The sequence below is a fragment of the Onychostoma macrolepis genome, chromosome 15 (genome assembly GCF_012432095.1).
Source record: "Onychostoma macrolepis isolate SWU-2019 chromosome 15, ASM1243209v1, whole genome shotgun sequence".
NCBI lineage: Eukaryota > Metazoa > Chordata > Actinopteri > Cypriniformes > Cyprinidae > Onychostoma > Onychostoma macrolepis.
In genome coordinates this window covers 8,008-25,796 of record NC_081169.1, presented here as the reverse complement: position 1 = coordinate 25,796, position 17,789 = coordinate 8,008, and the positions used below count along the sequence as shown (strand labels likewise).

At 45.2% G+C, this 17,789-nt stretch overlaps 1 protein-coding gene and 8 non-coding genes across 9 annotated transcripts; all 9 read right to left on the bottom strand.

Moving 5' to 3' along the window:
• Positions 1-2,284: 2,284 nt before the first annotated feature.
• neu4 (sialidase 4) lies at positions 2,285-8,996 on the bottom strand. Its single transcript, XM_058745089.1, has 4 exons — positions 8,978-8,996; positions 6,652-6,864; positions 6,280-6,535; positions 2,285-3,132 (listed from the first exon to the last, which is right to left on the bottom strand). The coding sequence occupies exons 2-4, from the start codon at positions 6,850-6,852 to the stop codon at positions 2,285-2,287; spliced, it is 1,305 nt and encodes a 434-aa protein (XP_058601072.1). The 5' UTR covers positions 6,853-6,864; positions 8,978-8,996.
• Positions 8,997-10,081: 1,085 nt separating this feature from the next.
• LOC131521054 (U6 spliceosomal RNA) lies at positions 10,082-10,188 on the bottom strand. The gene has a single exon (XR_009266201.1). It is a non-coding gene; the product is annotated as a U6 spliceosomal RNA (small nuclear RNA).
• A 545-nt stretch (positions 10,189-10,733) lies between these two features.
• LOC131521055 (U6 spliceosomal RNA) lies at positions 10,734-10,840 on the bottom strand. The gene has a single exon (XR_009266202.1). It is a non-coding gene; the product is annotated as a U6 spliceosomal RNA (small nuclear RNA).
• Positions 10,841-11,381: 541 nt separating this feature from the next.
• On the bottom strand, positions 11,382-11,488 carry LOC131521059 (U6 spliceosomal RNA). Its single transcript, XR_009266205.1, has one exon. It is a non-coding gene; the product is annotated as a U6 spliceosomal RNA (small nuclear RNA).
• A 1,136-nt stretch (positions 11,489-12,624) lies between these two features.
• Positions 12,625-12,731, bottom strand: LOC131521042 (U6 spliceosomal RNA). Its single transcript, XR_009266189.1, has one exon. It is a non-coding gene; the product is annotated as a U6 spliceosomal RNA (small nuclear RNA).
• Positions 12,732-13,659: 928 nt separating this feature from the next.
• On the bottom strand, positions 13,660-13,762 carry LOC131521058 (U6 spliceosomal RNA). Its single transcript, XR_009266204.1, has one exon. It is a non-coding gene; the product is annotated as a U6 spliceosomal RNA (small nuclear RNA).
• A 921-nt stretch (positions 13,763-14,683) lies between these two features.
• LOC131521061 (U6 spliceosomal RNA) lies at positions 14,684-14,790 on the bottom strand. The gene has a single exon (XR_009266207.1). It is a non-coding gene; the product is annotated as a U6 spliceosomal RNA (small nuclear RNA).
• A 910-nt stretch (positions 14,791-15,700) lies between these two features.
• LOC131521067 (U6 spliceosomal RNA) lies at positions 15,701-15,806 on the bottom strand. Its single transcript, XR_009266213.1, has one exon. It is a non-coding gene; the product is annotated as a U6 spliceosomal RNA (small nuclear RNA).
• A 497-nt stretch (positions 15,807-16,303) lies between these two features.
• On the bottom strand, positions 16,304-16,410 carry LOC131521045 (U6 spliceosomal RNA). Its single transcript, XR_009266192.1, has one exon. It is a non-coding gene; the product is annotated as a U6 spliceosomal RNA (small nuclear RNA).
• Between the last annotated feature and the right edge of the window lie 1,379 nt (positions 16,411-17,789).

The window sequence follows — 17,789 nt, the reverse complement described above, 5'->3', positions numbered from 1 at the left end:
AATGATGTAATCATTATCTAGTGGCCTGATTCACTGATCTCATTTAGAGGGTGATCTTTAAAGACATGGTGTGGATTCTTTTATTTGTTAGTTTGGTGTTTACAGCCGCTATGTGAACCTGAATGAGACGACAAACTGCTACTGAAAAATTTTAAAAATGTCTTATGCACAAAACTTTTATTTCTACGGCAGCAATTAGACACACACAGACATCAAGAATCAGTGTATGAATCTCAACAATGGTGACAATCAAAAGCTTAATGCTGCAATTCATGCTGGGTACCAGCACAATACAAAACTCACCCATGAATCCCAGCATGCATTGCGGCATGAATAAATTATGCCGCTGAATTGTCCACTTATTGTCTTTAATTCTTACTATGTGCTTTTATTTTTTTTTTTTGTGTTGAGTTTTAGTAGCATGTTTTGTGATGTTCAGAGTTGATCTGTTCATTTATTTAGTTGATTGTCACCGTTGTTGAGATTCATACGCTGATTCTTGATGTCTGTGTGTGTCTAGCTGTTGCCGTAGTACTAAAAATTTTGTGCATAAGACATCTTTAAAATTTTTAATTAGCAGTTTGTTGTCTCATTCAAGGTCATATAGCGATTGTAAACACACACAAACACAAAAAAAAAAGATATCCACACCATGTTTTTAAAGATCAGCCTCTGAATAAGATCAGTGAATCAGGCCACTAGATAATGATTACACGATTATCAATAATCAATCAAATGCTAATTTTTCTGGGTTTTCTTGCTATAATATATGTGCTTTACAAACACAGTTACAGCAGCCAGAAAAAAGCTAAGATTAAAAATTGATGGTCAAGAGCCCAACTAAAGCAAACCATACCCGCCACAATGGTGAGGTCACACTAAACGTTTTCAATAAAACACATAAACTTCTGTTAATTCTCAAATTATTTTTATAGACATATGACAGAAATAAAGTCAAATTGTAATGTGTGAAGCTGGTAATGCTGTTTGTGGAGTTGTTTAATCAGATCTTGAGAGATTTAATGATGTCTTGTATTTCAGTTGAGTTCATCTAAGGCTGTGGCTGAAGTCAGTTGTAGTTCTTGTTTCTCTTTCATTCAGTGATTCTGCTTGTTAACAGCAGGTGTTATCTATAAGGAGGGTAAATATTTAACTGAACTGTATTATTTTGCACAAGAGAGCTCTATTAGTTTAATTTAGTTTTGTGGGTCACCATTGCGGTGGAGAGTAGAGCCTGTGCTTCAGTCAATGATGAGCCACAAACACTGATGCTCTGCTGCTTTATTTAAAGACAGTAACTGTAGAGTTGCTGATACAGTGATGATTTCTTTGTTAAATGCTTTACCACATGCATGTGTGCTATAGCTGATGATAAACTGCAACAATTTGAGTTAAAGTCATGTTTTTAGTAATTTTACTATTATAAATTAAGTGTTTGCAGTTTTATGTTAAGAAATGTTCCTTCTTAGTAGAATCAAATGAAATAAGTTTACAAAATGTTTACACCATCACAGCAATTTTACAGCATGCAAGAGTTTGCTGTATTTTTACAGTACAATTGTAATTATTGATTTACAGTACTCTTGTAAATTTGCAGTCTTACTGGCAACCAAAATTGCCAGTAAGTTACTGTAAATTTTACAGCAATTTTTTACAGTGTATGCAAAGATTTGAATTCAAAAACAGTATCATATATCTTATGATTTTAAATCTGCATTTAACCTCAGAACAATCTCAAAAAAGAGGTGCTAAATTCTGATTGTGTGGTGCTGTGCGTTAAAATAAATTATTATAATCTTAATTGAAGTGATGAAGGATTTGGAAAGTTTGACAGTAATCAGTGTTGAGGACTATATACTGTAAGGTTAACCCTGCCTGTATTAAATGTTTCAAAATGATTTACAGTTGAAAACATTAGAAATTTAGAAAAGTAATCAAAAAGTAAACAAATGTAATCAGTTACATTACTTTAATTGAGTAACTGAAATAGTTACGCTACTTATTACATTTTAGATAGGGTAACTTGTAATCTGTAAACTTTTACATTTCCAAAGTAACCTTCCCAACACTGAGTAGAAATAATATGCATTGAAAATAAAATAAATTCATATGACCAATTTAATTACAAAAGCCATTAGTCAAATCAAAATTGAAATGTTGGCTTGACAGGCACAATAGATAGATAGCTTATGTTGATAGATTATGATAGAAATAGATTTAGTTCAAATTCACAGTCGTTAATCGAACGGGATTCTTTATTTACCCAATCCTGTTACACATACAATCAGCAGACAAAGCAACACTCCCACAATCCTTTCCTCTTTTTGAGCCCTTTTCTTTTTCTGTTTCTGTGGGGAAGGTGGTCTATTAGCTCATACAGAGTGAAGATGCAGAAGGAAATCTCATCATACGCCGTCTTTGTGCCGTTCTCAAAAAGGCAGGCAAAGACAGGGACCGATGGGGCATCAGTAGATGTCAGCTCCACATAGGCCAAGTCTGAATATGCACTAGGGCCTTTATATATGATCCAAGGCACTGACCAACTGTCTGGATCTCGAGGCAGAAGACTGAGGTAAACTCCCAGGTCACGACGGGTCTTTGAGCAGGTGGGGTGAGTGTATACCACCCATGTTGGTGGAAGGAAGTTCAGTGGGGATATGCTGACTGCAACTGGGGAGAAGATGGACCTCAGCTGTCTCAGAAAGTGTTGGGATTGCCCGAGCTGATAGACTGGGGCCGGAAATCCAATCACACTGCCATGGCACCCATTCTTTGGCTCCACTAGTTTATGCACTAGCTGTCCATCGTGAAAAACAGCCCCATTATCAAAGCTAACAGCCTGCACCCGGCAACCTGATACACTCCGGGCATTGCAGTACAAAATGTTGACTCCATTTTCCTCATCTACTGACACCATCTGACACTCCACACTCTCGGGCGCAGACAACGCCTCTCCAAAATGCCACACATTGCCATGTGTGTCACTATAAAAACAAAACGAGTGTGCCGAAGTCTTGCACTTCCTGCCAAAACAATTTCTGCAGTCTATATGGTAGGCATAAGCAGGGATTATTAGCCTTCCAGATTTTAATTGGGTTCCATGGCCTGGACCCACAGCAAAAGTGGCCCACTCTGCAATAAAAAAACACACACACTATGGTTTAGAAATGATTTTGAAATTTCTGACATCCTATTAAATGTTTTCTATAAAGTCTAAATCTGAAAATGAAGGCTGCTCCTTACGGAACAAAAATATATGGCAATATACTGCAAAATGTAATGCAATATAATATACATAATACATTTCCATATATTAGAAACTAATGCTTATATTCAGCAATATATGCATTGACAATGTATGGCTATATATTGATACATACAAATATATTTGGGAATTAAGACAAAGATAAATCTAATTATTTGATCCTTTATGAGTATATATTGCTAATAGATGTTCCCATATAAATGTGAATGTACAACCCAACAAGTTAGGGTAACTCAAACTGTTTGAAGCAACAGATTGCCTTAAAACATTTAAGTTTCTTAAAACTAACAGTTATGAGTACTCTGAACTTATTTCAGTTGAGTTCACTAAATAAGATATATGCCCGACAAGTCACGGTAACTCGAACCGTTTGAGTAAACCGATTGTCTTAAAAACCCAAATTAGGTTAACTCAAACCATTTGAGGCAACTGATTGCCCTAAAACATTTAAGTTTTTTAAACTAACAATTATGAGTGCTCTGAGCTTATTTCTGTTGAGTTCACTAAAATAAGATATACATTGCAGTTAAGTAATTAAGTGATTAATTAAGTGCTGATTGAGCATTAGTGATGAACACCTGCTGTTAACAAACAGAATCACTGACAGAAAGAGAAACACAAGAACAACAACTGACTTTAGACACATGCTTAGATGAAATCAACTGAAATAAAATACATTAAATCTCAAGATCTGATTAAACAACCCCACAAACAGCATCACCAGCTCCACTTATTAATAACCAGACTGACTTTATTTCTGTCAGACATCTACAGAAGATCTTATTGAGAATTAACTAAGGTTTAGATGTTGATTTAATGTTTCAATTGAAGTAACCATGTTAGAGATCAGTGTCTGCTTTAGTTGGGCTCTTGACCCTTGACTTCTGTGTTAGTAGTTTTTTTTATTCTCTGTTTGTTGTGAACGTGTTTTTCAAACATATTTGTTAGAACTCAAAAGTGGTCAGTAGTTGATTGTTATGTATTTATAATGAAAATCATCTGTAAGTGAACTGATCTCATTGTGTGTCTAGTCTCAGATTAAGTGAATGTTATTGATTATAGTAAAAGTGATTTTAAGAGCCACTGGTTCTGTGACGGTGAGTTAATAGAAAGAACTTGCTAAACAGCTTGTCCACAAAAAGTTTTCTTCTATGGTAGCAATTAGAGTCACACAGACATCAAGAATCAGCTTATGAACCTCAACAATGGTGACCATTAAAGAAATTAAATTTAAAAAATCATGCAGCAATGCATGCTGGGAGCCATGGACGAGTTTTGTACTATGCTAGTACCCAGCTTGCATTGCACCAATGGTCACCATTGTTGAGGTTCACAAGATGATTCTTGATGTCTGTGTGAGTCTAGTTGCTACCATAGAGGAAAACTTTTTGTGGATAAACTGTTTGGAAAGTCCTTTATATTAACTGACTGTCACAGAATCACTGGCTCTTAGAATCACTTTTACTATAATCAATACAACACTCACTTAATCAGAGATTAGACACACAATGAGTCTATGTTCACTCTCAATGAGATCAGCTCATTTACAGATTGTCACTATAAACATATAACAACCAACCACCAGTCATTTCTTCTGGGCTTTTGAGTTGTAACAAATATGTTTGATAAACACATGGTTACAACAATCAGAGAAAAAAAAGCAGAAATAAAACTACTAACACAGAAGTCAAGGGTCAAGAGCCCAACTAAAGCAGACACTGATCTCTAACATGGTTACTTCAATTGTATAAATAAAGTCAGTCTGGTTATTAATAAGTGGAGCTGGTGATGCTGTTTGTGGGGTTGTTTAATCAGATCTTGAGATTTAATGCATTTTATTTCAGTTGATTTCATCTAAGGCTATGGCTGTTGAACTGTTGAAGTCAGTTGAAGTAGTTTTTGTGTTTCTCTTTTATTCAGTGATTCTGTTTGTTAACATCAGGTGTTCATCACTAATGCTCAATTAGCACTTAATTAATCACTTAATTACTTAACTGCAAGTTTTAAAACTTACATGGTTTCAGCCAAGGGGAATTGGTTTACTCAAACGGTTTGTTACCCTAACTTGTTGGGTTTTACAGTGTATATATACACACATTCACGCAATGAGTTAAAGCAGATCTCTAGTTCCCAGCATGCTTTGCTTCTGACTGTTAAAAGAGAGTAAAAATTTCAAAACTAAGTGTTATTTCATGTGTTTTTGCTTAATATTAATATAGGGGAAGATCTGTTAGTGTTTAGATGTTGTATTATATTGAAATGTAAAAGGGTTTCTGGTGTGTGTAAGTTTGTGGGGTTATCATTGTGCTGAAGAGTAGAGCCTGTGGTCAGGATGACGACTGGCCAAACACTGTTAAATTATATGTTATTTTATTTAAAAAAAAATAATGGCTGTACACTTTTCAGCACAGTGATAGTCTGTTAACTAATGTTTAGTATGATCAGGTGTGCTTATGCTCTTGAAAACTAACAATGTTTTAAAATATGAAACATTTATATCATAAATGGTGAGTAAATATGTTCAATAGGTTTTTACACATGCAGTACCATATCTTATTACATGTACATCTACATATTATAAAGTATATTACTGAATGTAAATTTACATATATTGTGATAGGCCTATATAAGTAAATATATTATCACATATTTTTCAATATATGAAAAATTCCTTGTGTATTATTCAATATATTGTAATATAGTTACACAATATATTATTCTATATAATTTCTATTATACTGTTACTGATCATTCATATATTAGGAAACAGATTTTCTTTGTGTAAGGGTGATTAGAGCAAAGAATAGTTCAGTCAATATGTACAGTGATTGTGTTGAATTTAGCCATCCAGATATTCATTAAATAACCTACCACAGAAGAAAGGAAGTCATATTTTTGGAACAACATCAGGATGAATAAATGATGACAGAATGTTCATTTTTGGGTGGACTATGCCCTTTAATCTGGGATATGATGTGAGAGACTATTTTAACATTGATTTTAAAATACATCACCTTTAATGGTGTTCCCTATGAGCGTCCTGGTAAGGTCTGTAACGGAGCTCCAGGTGCCCCCCTGGTCACTGCTGGACACATAGCAAAGGCGTGTCACGTTCTTTCCTGTAATTAACTGGTAAGACTCAGAGGTGTGACCCAGAACAGCAATGAAAAACAAGAAGACTGTGCCAGTAAACTCATCGTAAATGGGGCAGGGATTCATTGAGCGGTAGCCCTCCAGTCGAGCTGTACTCAACACCTCCATGTCTTTCCACTGAGGAGGAAACAAACATAATTTTCATTACAGATGCTTTTTTTAAATCAGGAAGCAAAAAACTCTATAAGTTTATTAGTTATAATAGTGTCAACAAATGTTAGAATCAGTCTTACTTCCACATAGTTTTTATAAAAAGTGCCTTTGCGCATGACCAGCAGATGTGCTTGAGCGTCTGCCGGAGTCAGTCTCTCCTCACAGAATGCCAAGAAACAGCTGGAACGAGGTATGTAGATCAAAGCAGGCACACGGTATGTCACTCCACTCGGCTCCTTTTGGAAAAGCACGGATCGTGCAGGGAAGTATTGAGACCCCATAGCCGGGCATAACTAAAAAACAGTTCAAGTCAGTACCACTTATCAGTTATCATTTAAAAATCAGTGGGCACATGCACACAAACGCAGCATTTTTAAAAGAACAGTGTATCCATAAATATTTCCCCTCCATTGTAGAGTCAAGTTTAATGTCAATGATGCCAAAAAGCATTGATTGAAGAATCACAAACACACAGAAGCTAGAACTTCAACTTCTGTCTCCTTCTCACATGATTAGATCATTTCAGAAGACCTGGGCCCGTATTCCTAAAGATTCTAAGAATCCTCTCAGAGAGCTCCGAATTTAGCTTAAAAATTTCTAACTAGGAGTCTTTGCTTAAAAGTGATTTAGGACCAATCTGAGAGCAACTCTGAGCGAGGAAAAGACAAAAACTTTTATCTCAGTGAGGAGATGGCTGACGGCTGACCCCGTTGCTAGCTATGACACAGTCTTTTGAACAGGGCCGTCCCTGGCTGACGCGTTTCGGTCCGTTCACAATCGCGTTCCGGGGGGTGGGGGGTGGTGTCCCCCTCGGTCCGTTCGCCGCAGGGCCCCCTCACAGCGCGGGGCCCGGTGCGACCGCACCAGTTGCACCGCCCAAAGGACAGCCCTAATTTTGAAGACTTCGATTGGTTGGTTGTCCAAGAAGGAAATAAAAGAGCACTTTTAAGAGTAGGGTCTCCTAAAAGCCTTCACTTTGAAATTACAGGCGTATATTTTCCTGTTTTTCCGTATTCTCTCTCTCTCTCACACACACACACACATATATACACACACACATTATATATGTATATATATATTCTTATTTTTTATTCACCATGCTGACAAACTTAACATATTTTATAAGAAATGAACAGCGACACAATAAGGTTCTGAAAGTGCTGTAATTGTTTGTGTGATCACTTTGCTTATAGAAGGTTGTGACAGACCCAGATCATCACTGCTGCATAGTTGCATTTTTCCAGTTGCTAAATATGTTAATGTAGTGATTACTTCCATTTCTGGCGCTATGGCATTTCTGCACGGTGTCTGAGATGTTAGCGTGTCTCTAATAAGATCGGTCACAAACATGATCCCTGCACCATCTAATGTGTAGCGTCTTATTAACTCACTGCCATGCATTGTGTGCAACCCATTTCTTCTTCCTCTTCATGTTTCATCCATTTCTCCGCTGCTAAAGAAACTCTTAAGCCTCTTAAAAGTCCTCGTCCGTACTCCTAACAATTTTGGACCTTAAGACCTCTTTTTAGGGTTAAGATGTTTTATGAAATACTTTTTTCTTTACTAGGATTTTCTTAGAATTTTGTTACTAGGAGCACCTCTTAGCACTAAGATTTTTCATGAATACGGGCCCTGGAATACAGCATGCAAATCTTGTAAAAGATTACTTTTACAACAACAACTTTTTTGTGCTTGACAACTCCTTCTGCTTTTCATCATGTGAAAAAAGTAGCATGGACATTCTGCTGAATATCTCCTGCTGTCACAGAGGTAAATACTTTTTAAGTACTTCAACAAATAAAAACAAAGTCTTCCAACTTTCAAGGAAGTGAACTTACTATAGTTCATGGGTGCAGTGGTGAAAAAAAGTGCAGACATACAAAATACACACAGAAAGTGTTACATTTGCTCAGAGTCAGTGTGGACTATTGTGTTAAAAGAAAGACAGTTGCACAGTGCAACAGAAAGCCTAGTTCACGTCAGCATTTTTACAAAAAAGCTTCTGGCGTTTAACTCAACTGACTGCTGAAAAGCAAAACCTGCCAAGCTTTGTAATGGTTCTTTTTTCACAATAGTTTTTTTCATCACAACCGCTAGCATTAAATACTATACATAAAGAACCTTCCACAGAAAAAAAAAGTTGTGTTAACTTGCTGTGATCATTTTTGATATTGCTGTGATAATTACAATATTCACCGTGAACAGAAAATGATTCTTGTTATGATGACAAAAACAGTCATGTCTACAAAATCCACTTTCTAGTGTGAACAAGTATAAGCCATTTCACAGTCTTTGTTTTTTGGTAATCTTTTAAAACATATTTTCATTTTCTTAAATACATTTAAAAGAATATAACAACAAACCATTTAGCTAAAATAAATCAATAATCACCAACAGGGTACTCACAGCAAACAGGCAGGACACACTAGAGCAGCGTAATGAGAAGAGTGTTAGATACGCGGATGTGTGTGAGCAAGAGGTTGCAAGTGTGTTAAAGTGCATGTGTTAGTCTGTGACAAGTGCACAATATAACATAGACTTGTCTATTAGATGGTGATCCATTCAGTCCCATGTTTGCTATTTACACATTGACCTAGAAGTGACCTAAAGCTTGACTTGTCAACACCACTGCAGACAGAATGAAAAGGCCAATAAAAGATTACATCTGTATTTGGTGGAGACGAAGTTGGTTGGTAATAGGGATGTGTCTAGGCTAGGGCCACATTCACAAAGCAGTCACATTCAAAAATGCTGTTGTCAGTTCCTACTTAATATATGTTAATGTATTTAAATGTTCCTTATCTATGAAATTAAAAATGGGAGCAAAACATTTTTATGTTTTGTTTCTTGATTATTATGGGTTCCATGTACTATTAGAATGTTTAAGAACTATTATAATGTTTGTGAGTCAATCCTAACAGATTTTGATAGGAATTAACCAAAAATCACAATAAGAAAAATAGTAAAGAGTAAAATCTGTGTATTTTTCCTTTTTTATTTTTTAATTAAACATTGAAAGTGGGGGTGGGGGGTAATGCAAATTCAATTTCAATATGTGATTTCCACTTGTAGGTGGGAATGAAAGGCACTTTCCACTGATTGATCAAGCAAAGATTAACCTGTGCCGCTATCAGTTATTCCCTAGTTCTGTACAGCACCATCCAGGTTTTGTACACGTGCCCAATTCCACCGTGATGGAATGGAAGGAAGGGGCTGGACACGCTTGTCCGTGGCACCGGAGTGCTAGCGCAAAAGGGGGGCGTGGCCTCTGCCTTTTCCAAAACAAGAGGTGGCAGGAAAGGCAAGAAAAACAAAAAGAGTCAGCGAGGCAGACTGGGTGACAGCTGCAGGCAGTTAAGGACACGTACGAACTGCAGCGGGGCTGCAGTTAAATGTCTCTCAAGCAAAGGGGATGGGGACTGATTTTAGAGCCAAGCGCTCCCACGCTGAAACCTGCGTGTATTCACGGCTCGAGGGCCGAAAGAGTAAAGGGGCACGAACATCGCGACCAAAAAGATGGAGCACTTCACGGATTTGCGTGTCATCCTTTCGCAGGGGCCATGCTAATCTTCTCTGTATCAATCCAATTTTAGTATATGTGCCGCCGTGGCGAGCACGAGACTGCTGGCCCGCTCGAGGTATCTGTACCCCTCGCGTCCCTGCGAGCTCTCACCAAGGTGGTGGGGCCCGGCGAGCCATCTCGACACCTCGCATACCGTGCAGGTGCTGGGCTGCTGGGGCTGGACCCGCCCTGACTGACGCAATCGCTCGCCGAGTTTGGGGGACAGGGCGACGCCGCGTGCCAGGTTTTGTACACGTGCCCAATTCCAAAGTGACGCACGGCGGCATCCGCCGAAGGAAGGGGCTGGACACGCTTGTCCGTGGCACCGGAGTGCTAGCGCAAAAGGGGGGCGTGGCCTCTGCCTTTTCCAAAACAAGAGGTGGCAGGAAAGGCAAGAAAAACAAAAAGAGTCAGCGAGGCAGACTGGGTGACAGCTGCAGGCAGTTAAGGACACGTACGAACTGCAGCGGGGCTGCAGTTAAATGTCTCTCAAGCAAAGGGGATGGGGACTGATTTTAGAGCCAAGCGCTCCCACGCTGAAACCTGCGTGTATTCACGGCTCGAGGGCCGAAAGAGTAGAGGGGCACGAACATCGCGACCAAAAAGATGGAGCGCTTCACGGATTTGCGTGTCATCCTTTCGCAGGGGCCATGCTAATCTTCTCTGTATCGATCCAATTTTAGTATATGTGCCACCATGGCGAACACGAGACCGCTGGCCCGCTCGAGGTATCTGTACCCCTCGCGTTCCTGCGAGCTCTCACCAAGGTGGTGGGGCCCGGCGAGCCATCTCGACACCTCGCATACCGTGCAGGTGCTGGGCTGCTGGGGCTGGACCCGCCCTGACTGGCCTGTCGCTCGCCGAGTTTGGGGGACAGGGCGGCGCGCGTGCCAGGTTTTGTACACGTGCCCAATTCAAAGTGGCCTTGCGGCGGCATCCGCCGAAGGAAGGGGCTGGACACGCTTGTCCGTGGCACCGGAGTGCTAGCGCAAAAGGGGGGCGTGGCCTCTGCCTTTTCCAAAACAAGAGGTGGCAGGAAAGGCAAGAAAAACAAAAAGAGTCAGCGAGGCAGACTGGGTGACAGCTGCAGGCAGTTAAGGACACGTACGAACTGCAGCGGGGCTGCAGTTAAATGTCTCTCAAGCAAAGGGGATGGGGACTGATTTTAGAGCCAAGCGCTCCCACGCTGAAACCTGCGTGTATTCACGGCTCGAGGGCCGAAAGAGTAGAGGGGCACGAACATCGCGACCAAAAGATGGGCGCTTCACGGATTTGCGTGTCATCCTTTCGCAGGGGCCATGCTAATCTTCTCTGTATCGATCCAATTTTAGTATATGTGCCGCCGTGGCGAGCACGAGACTGCTGGCCCGCTCGAGGTATCTGTACCCCTCGCGTTCCTGCGAGCTCTCACCAAGGTGGTGGGGCCCGGCGAGCCATCTCGACACCTCGCATACCGTGCAGGTGCTGGGCTGCTGGGGCTGGACCCGCCCTGACTGGCCTGTCGCTCGCCGAGTTTGGGGGACAGGGCGACGCCGCGTGCCAGGTTTTGTACACGTGCCCAATTCCAAAGTGACGCACGGCGGCATCCGCCGAAGGAAGGGGCTGGACACGCTTGTCCGTGGCACCGGAGTGCTAGCGCAAAAGGGGGGCGTGGCCTCTGCCTTTTCCAAAACAAGAGGTGGCAGGAAAGGCAAGAAAAACAAAAAGAGTCAGCGAGGCAGACTGGGTGACAGCTGCAGGCAGTTAAGGACACGTACGAACTGCAGCGGGGCTGCAGTTAAATGTCTCTCAAGCAAAGGGGATGGGGACTGATTTTAGAGCCACCGGTGCTAGCGCAAAAGGGGCGTGGCCTCTGCCTTTTCCAAAACAAGAGGTGGCAGGAAAGGCAAGAAAAACAAAAGAGTCAGCGAGGCAGACTGGGTGACAGCTGCAGGCAGTTAAGGACACGTACGAACTGCAGCGGGGCTGCAGTTAAATGTCTCTCAAGCAAAGGGGATGGGGACTGATTTTAGAGCCACCGGAGTGCTAGCGCAAAAGGGGGGCGTGGCCTCTGCCTTTTCCAAAACAAGAGGTGGCAGGAAAGGCAAGAAAAACAAAAAGAGTCAGCGAGGCAGACTGGGTGACAGCTGCAGGCAGTTAAGGACACGTACGAACTGCAGCGGGGCTGCAGTTAAATGTCTCTCAAGCAAAGGGGATGGGGACTGATTTTAGAGCCACCGGAGTGCTAGCGCAAAAGGGGGGCGTGGCCTCTGCCTTTTCCAAAACAAGAGGTGGCAGGAAAGGCAAGAAAAACAAAAAGAGTCAGCGAGGCAGACTGGGTGACAGCTGCAGGCAGTTAAGGACACGTACGAACTGCAGCGGGGCTGCAGTTAAATGTCTTTCAAGCAAAGGGGATGGGGACTGATTTTAGAGCCAAGCGCTCCCACGCTGAAACCTGCGTGTATTCACGGCTCGAGGGCCGAAAGAGTAGAGGGGCACGAACATCGCGACCAAAAAGATGGAGCGCTTCACGGATTTGCGTGTCATCCTTTCGCAGGGGCCATGCTAATCTTCTCTGTATCGATCCAATTTTAGTATATGTGCCGCCATGGCGAGCACGAGACTGCTGGCCCGCTCGAGGTATCTGTACCCCTCGCGTCCCTGCGAGCTCTCACCAAGGTGGTGGGGCCCGGCGAGCCATCTCGACACCTCGCATACCGTGCAGGTGCTGGGCTGCTGGGGCTGGACCCGCCCTGACTGACGCAATCGCTCGCCGAGTTTGGGGGACAGGGCGACGCCGCGTGCCAGGTTTTGTACACGTGCCCAATTCCAAAGTGACGCACGGCGGCATCCGCCGAAGGAAGGGGCTGGACACGCTTGTCCGTGGCACCGGAGTGCTAGCGCAAAAGGGGGGCGTGGCCTCTGCCTTTTCCAAAACAAGAGGTGGCAGGAAAGGCAAGAAAAACAAAAAGAGTCAGCGAGGCAGACTGGGTGACAGCTGCAGGCAGTTAAGGACACGTACGAACTGCAGCGGGACTGCAGTTAAATGTCTCTCAAGCAAAGGGGATGGGGACTAATTTTAGAGCCACCGGAGTGCTAGCGCAAAAGGGGGGCGTGGCCTCTGCCTTTTCCAAAACAAGAGGTGGCAGGAAAGGCAAGAAAAACAAAAAGATTCAGCGAAGCAGACTGGGTGACAGCTGCAGGCAGTTAAGGACACGTACGAACTGCAGCGGGACTGCAGTTAAATGTCTCTCAAGCAAAGGGGATGGGGACTGATTTTAGAGCCACCGGAGTGCTAGCGCAAAAGGGGGGCGTGGCCTCTGCCTTTTCCAAAACAAGAGGTGGCAGGAAAGGCAAGAAAAACAAAAAGAGTCAGCGAGGCAGACTGGGTGACAGCTGCAGGCAGTTAAGGACACGTACGAACTGCAGCGGGACTGCAGTTAAATGTCTCTCAAGCAAAGGGGATGGGGACTGATTTTAGAGTGAATACCTGCGTGTATTCACGGCTCGAGGGCCGAAAGAGTAGATGGGCACGAACATCGCGACCAAAAAGATGGAGCGCTTCACGGATTTGCGTGTCATCCTTTCGCAGGGGCCATGCTAATCTTCTCTGTATCGATCCAATTTTAGTATATGTGCCGCCGTGGCGTGGTATCTGTACCCCTCGCGTTCCTGCGAGCTCTCACCAAGGTGGTGGGGCCCGGCGAGCCATCTCGACACCTCGCATACCGTGCAGGTGCTGGGCTGCTGGGGCTGGACCCGCCCTGACTGACACAATCGCTCGCCGAGTTTGGGGGACAGGGCGACGCCGCGTGCCAGGTTTTGTACACGTGCCCAATTCCAAAGTGACGCACGGCGGCATCCGCCGAAGGAAGGGGCTGGACACCCTTGTCCGTGGCATCGGAGTGCTAGCGCAAAAGGGGGGCGTGGCCTCTGCCTTTTCCAAAACAAGAGGTGACAGGAAAGGCAAGAAAAACAAAAAGAGTCAGCGAGGCAGACTGGGTGACAGCTGCAGGCAGTTAAGGACACGTACGAACTGCAGCGGGACTGCAGTTAAATGTCTCTCAAGCAAAGGGGATGGGGACTGATTTTAGAGCCACCGGAGTGCTAGCGCAAAAGGGGGGCGTGGCCTCTGCCTTTTCCAAAACAAGAGGTGGCAGGAAAGGCAAGAAAAACAAAAAGAGTCAGCGAGGCAGACTGGGTGACAGCTGCAGGCAGTTAAGGACACGTACGAACTGCAGCGGGACTGCAGTTAAATGTCTCTCAAGCAAAGGGGATGGGGACTGATTTTAGAGCCACCGGAGTGCTAGCGCAAAAGGGGGGCGTGGCCTCTGCCTTTTCCAAAACAAGAGGTGGCAGGAAAGGCAAGAAAAACAAAAAGAGTCAGCGAGGCAGACTGGGTGACAGCTGCAGGCAGTTAAGGACACGTACGAACTGCAGCGGGGCTGCAGTTAAATGTCTTTCAAGCAAAGGGGATGGGGACTGATTTTAGAGCCAAGCGCTCCTACGCTGAAACCTGCGTGTATTCACGGCTCGAGGGCCGAAGAGTAGAGGGGCACGAACATCGCGACCAAAAGATGGAGCGCTTCACGGATTTGGCGTGTCATCCTTCGCAGGGGCCATGCTAATCTTCTCTGTATCGATCCAATTTTAGTATATGTGCCGCCATGGCGAGCACGAGACTGCTGGCCCGCTCGAGGTATCTGTACCCCTCGCGTCCCTGCGAGCTCTCACCAAGGTGGTGGGGCCCGGCGAGCCATCTCGACACCTCGCATACCGTGCAGGTGCTGGGCTGCTGGGGCTGGACCCGCCTGACTGACGCAATCGCTCGCCGAGTTTGGGGGACAGGGCGACGCCGCGTGCCAGGTTTTGTACACGTGCCCAATTCCAAAGTGACGCACGGCGGCATCCGCCGAAGGAAGGGGCTGGACACGCTTGTCCGTGGCACCGGAGTGCTAGCGCAAAAGGGGGGCGTGGCCTCTGCCTTTTCCAAAACAAGAGGTGGCAGGAAAGGCAAGAAAAACAAAAGAGTCAGCGAGGCAGACTGGGTGACAGCTGCAGGCAGTTAAGGACACGCATTTAACCGCAGCGGGCTGCAGTTAAATGTCTCTCAAGCAAAGGGGATGGTGACTGATTTTAGAGGCACCGGAGTGCTAGCGCAAAAGGGGGGCGTGGCCTCTGCCTTTTCCAAAACAAGAGGTGGCAGGAAAGGCAAGAAAAACAAAAGAGTCAGCGAGGCAGACTGGGTGACAGCTGCAGGCAGTTAAGGACACGTCGAACTGCAGCGGGCTGCAGTTAAATGTCTCAAGCAAAGGGGATGGGGACTGATTTTAGAGCCACGGTGCTAGCGCAAAAGGGGCGTGGCCTCTGCCTTTTCCAAAACAAGAGGTGGCAGGAAAGGCAAGAAAAACAAAAAGAGTCAGCGAGGCAGACTGGGTGACAGCTGCAGGCAGTTAAGGACACGTCTGAACTGCAGCGGACTGCAGTTAAATGTCTCTCAAGCAAAGGGGATGGGGACTGATTTTAGAGTGAATACCTGCGTGTATTCACGGCTCGAGGCGAAAGAGTAGAGGGCACGAACATCGCGACCAAAAGATGGGCGCTTCACGGATTTGCGTGTCATCCTTCGCAGGGGCCATGCTAATCTTCTCTGTATCGATCCAATTTTAGTATATGTGCCGCCGTGGCGAGCACGAGACTGCTGGCCCGCCGAGGTATCTGTACCCCTCGCGTTCCTCGAGCTCTCACCAAGGTGGTGGGGCCCCTCTGCCTTTTCCAAAACAAGAGGTGACAGGAAAGGCAAGAAAAACAAAAAGAGTCAGCGAGGCAGACTGGGTGACAGCTGCAGGCAGTTAAGGACACGTACGAACTGCAGCGGGACTGCAGTTAAATGTCTCTCAAGCAAAGGGGATGGGGACTGATTTTAGAGCCACCGGAGTGCTAGCGCAAAAGGGGGGCGTGGCCTCTGCCTTTTCCAAAACAAGAGGTGGCAGGAAAGGCAAGAAAAACAAAAAGAGTCAGCGAGGCAGACTGGGTGACAGCTGCAGGCAGTTAAGGACACGTACGAACTGCAGCGGGGCTGCAGTTAAATGTCTCTCAAGCAAAGGGGATGGGGACTGATTTTAGAGTGAATACCTGCGTGTATTCACGGCTCGAGGGCCGAAAGAGTAGAGGGCACGAACATCGCGACCAAAAAGATGGAGCGCTTCACGGATTTGCGTGTCATCCTTTCGCAGGGGCCATGCTAATCTTCTCTGTATCGATCCAATTTTAGTATATGTGCCGCCGTGGCGAGCACGAGACCGCTGGCCCGCTCGAGGTATCTGTACCCCTCGCGTTCCTGCGAGCTCTCACCAAGGTGGTGGGGCCCGGCGAGCCATCTCGACACCTCGCATACCGTGCAGGTGCTGGGCTGCTGGGGCTGGACCCGCCTGACTGGCCTGTCGCTCGCCGAGTTTGGGGGACAGGGCGACGCCGCGTGCCAGGTTTTGTACACGTGCCCAATTCAAAGTGGCCTTGCAGCGGCATCCGCCGAAGGAAGGGGCTGGACACGCTTGTCCGTGGCACCGGAGTGCTAGCGCAAAAGGGGCGTGGCCTCTGCCTTTTCAAAACAAGAGGTGACAGGAAAGGCAAGAAAAACAAAAAGAGTCAGCGAGGCAGACTGGGTGACAGCTGCAGGCAGTTAAGGACACGCACGAACTGCAGCGGGCTGCAGTTAAATGTCTCAAGCAAAGGGGATGGGGACTGATTTTAGAGCCACCGAGTGCTAGCGCAAAAGGGGCGTGGCCTCTGCCTTTTCAAAACAAGAGGTGACAGGAAAGGCAAGAAAAACAAAAAGAGTCAGCGAGGCAGACTGGGTGACAGCTGCAGGCAGTTAAGGACACGTCACGAACTGCAGCGGGCTGCAGTTAAATGTCTCTCAAGCAAAGGGGATGGGGACTGATTTTAGAGCCACGGTGCTAGCGCAAAAGGGGCGTGGCCTCTGCCTTTTCAAAACAAGAGGTGGCAGGAAGGCAAGAAAAACAAAAAAGTCAGCGAGGCAGACTGGGTGACAGCTGCAGGCAGTTAAGGACACGCATTTAACCGCAGCGGGCTGCAGTTAAATGTCTCAAGCAAAGGGGATGGGGACTGATTTTAGAGCCACCGAGTGCTAGCGCAAAAGGGGCGTGGCCTCTGCCTTTTCCAAAACAAGAGGTGGCAGGAAGGCAAGAAAAACAAAAAGAGTCAGCGAGGCAGACTGGGTGACAGCTGCAGGCAGTTAAGGACACGTCTGAACTGCAGCGGGCTGCAGTTAAATGTCTCTCAAGCAAAGGGGATGGGGACTGATTTTAGAGCCACCGGAGTGCTAAGCGCAAAAGGGGCGTGGCCTCTGCCTTTTCAAAACAAGAGGTGACAGGAAAGGCAAGAAAAACAAAAAAGTCAGCGAGGCAGACTGGGTGACAGCTGCAGGCAGTTAAGGACACGCATTTAACCGCAGCGGGCTGCAGTTAAATGTCTCAAGCAAAGGGGATGGGGACTGATTTTAGAGCCACCGAGTGCTAGCGCAAAAGGGGCGTGGCCTCTGCCTTTTCAAAACAAGAGGTGGCAGGAAGGCAAGAAAAACAAAAAGAGTCAGCGAGGCAGACTGGGTGACAGCTGCAGGCAGTTAAGGACACGTCTGAACTGCAGCGGGACTGA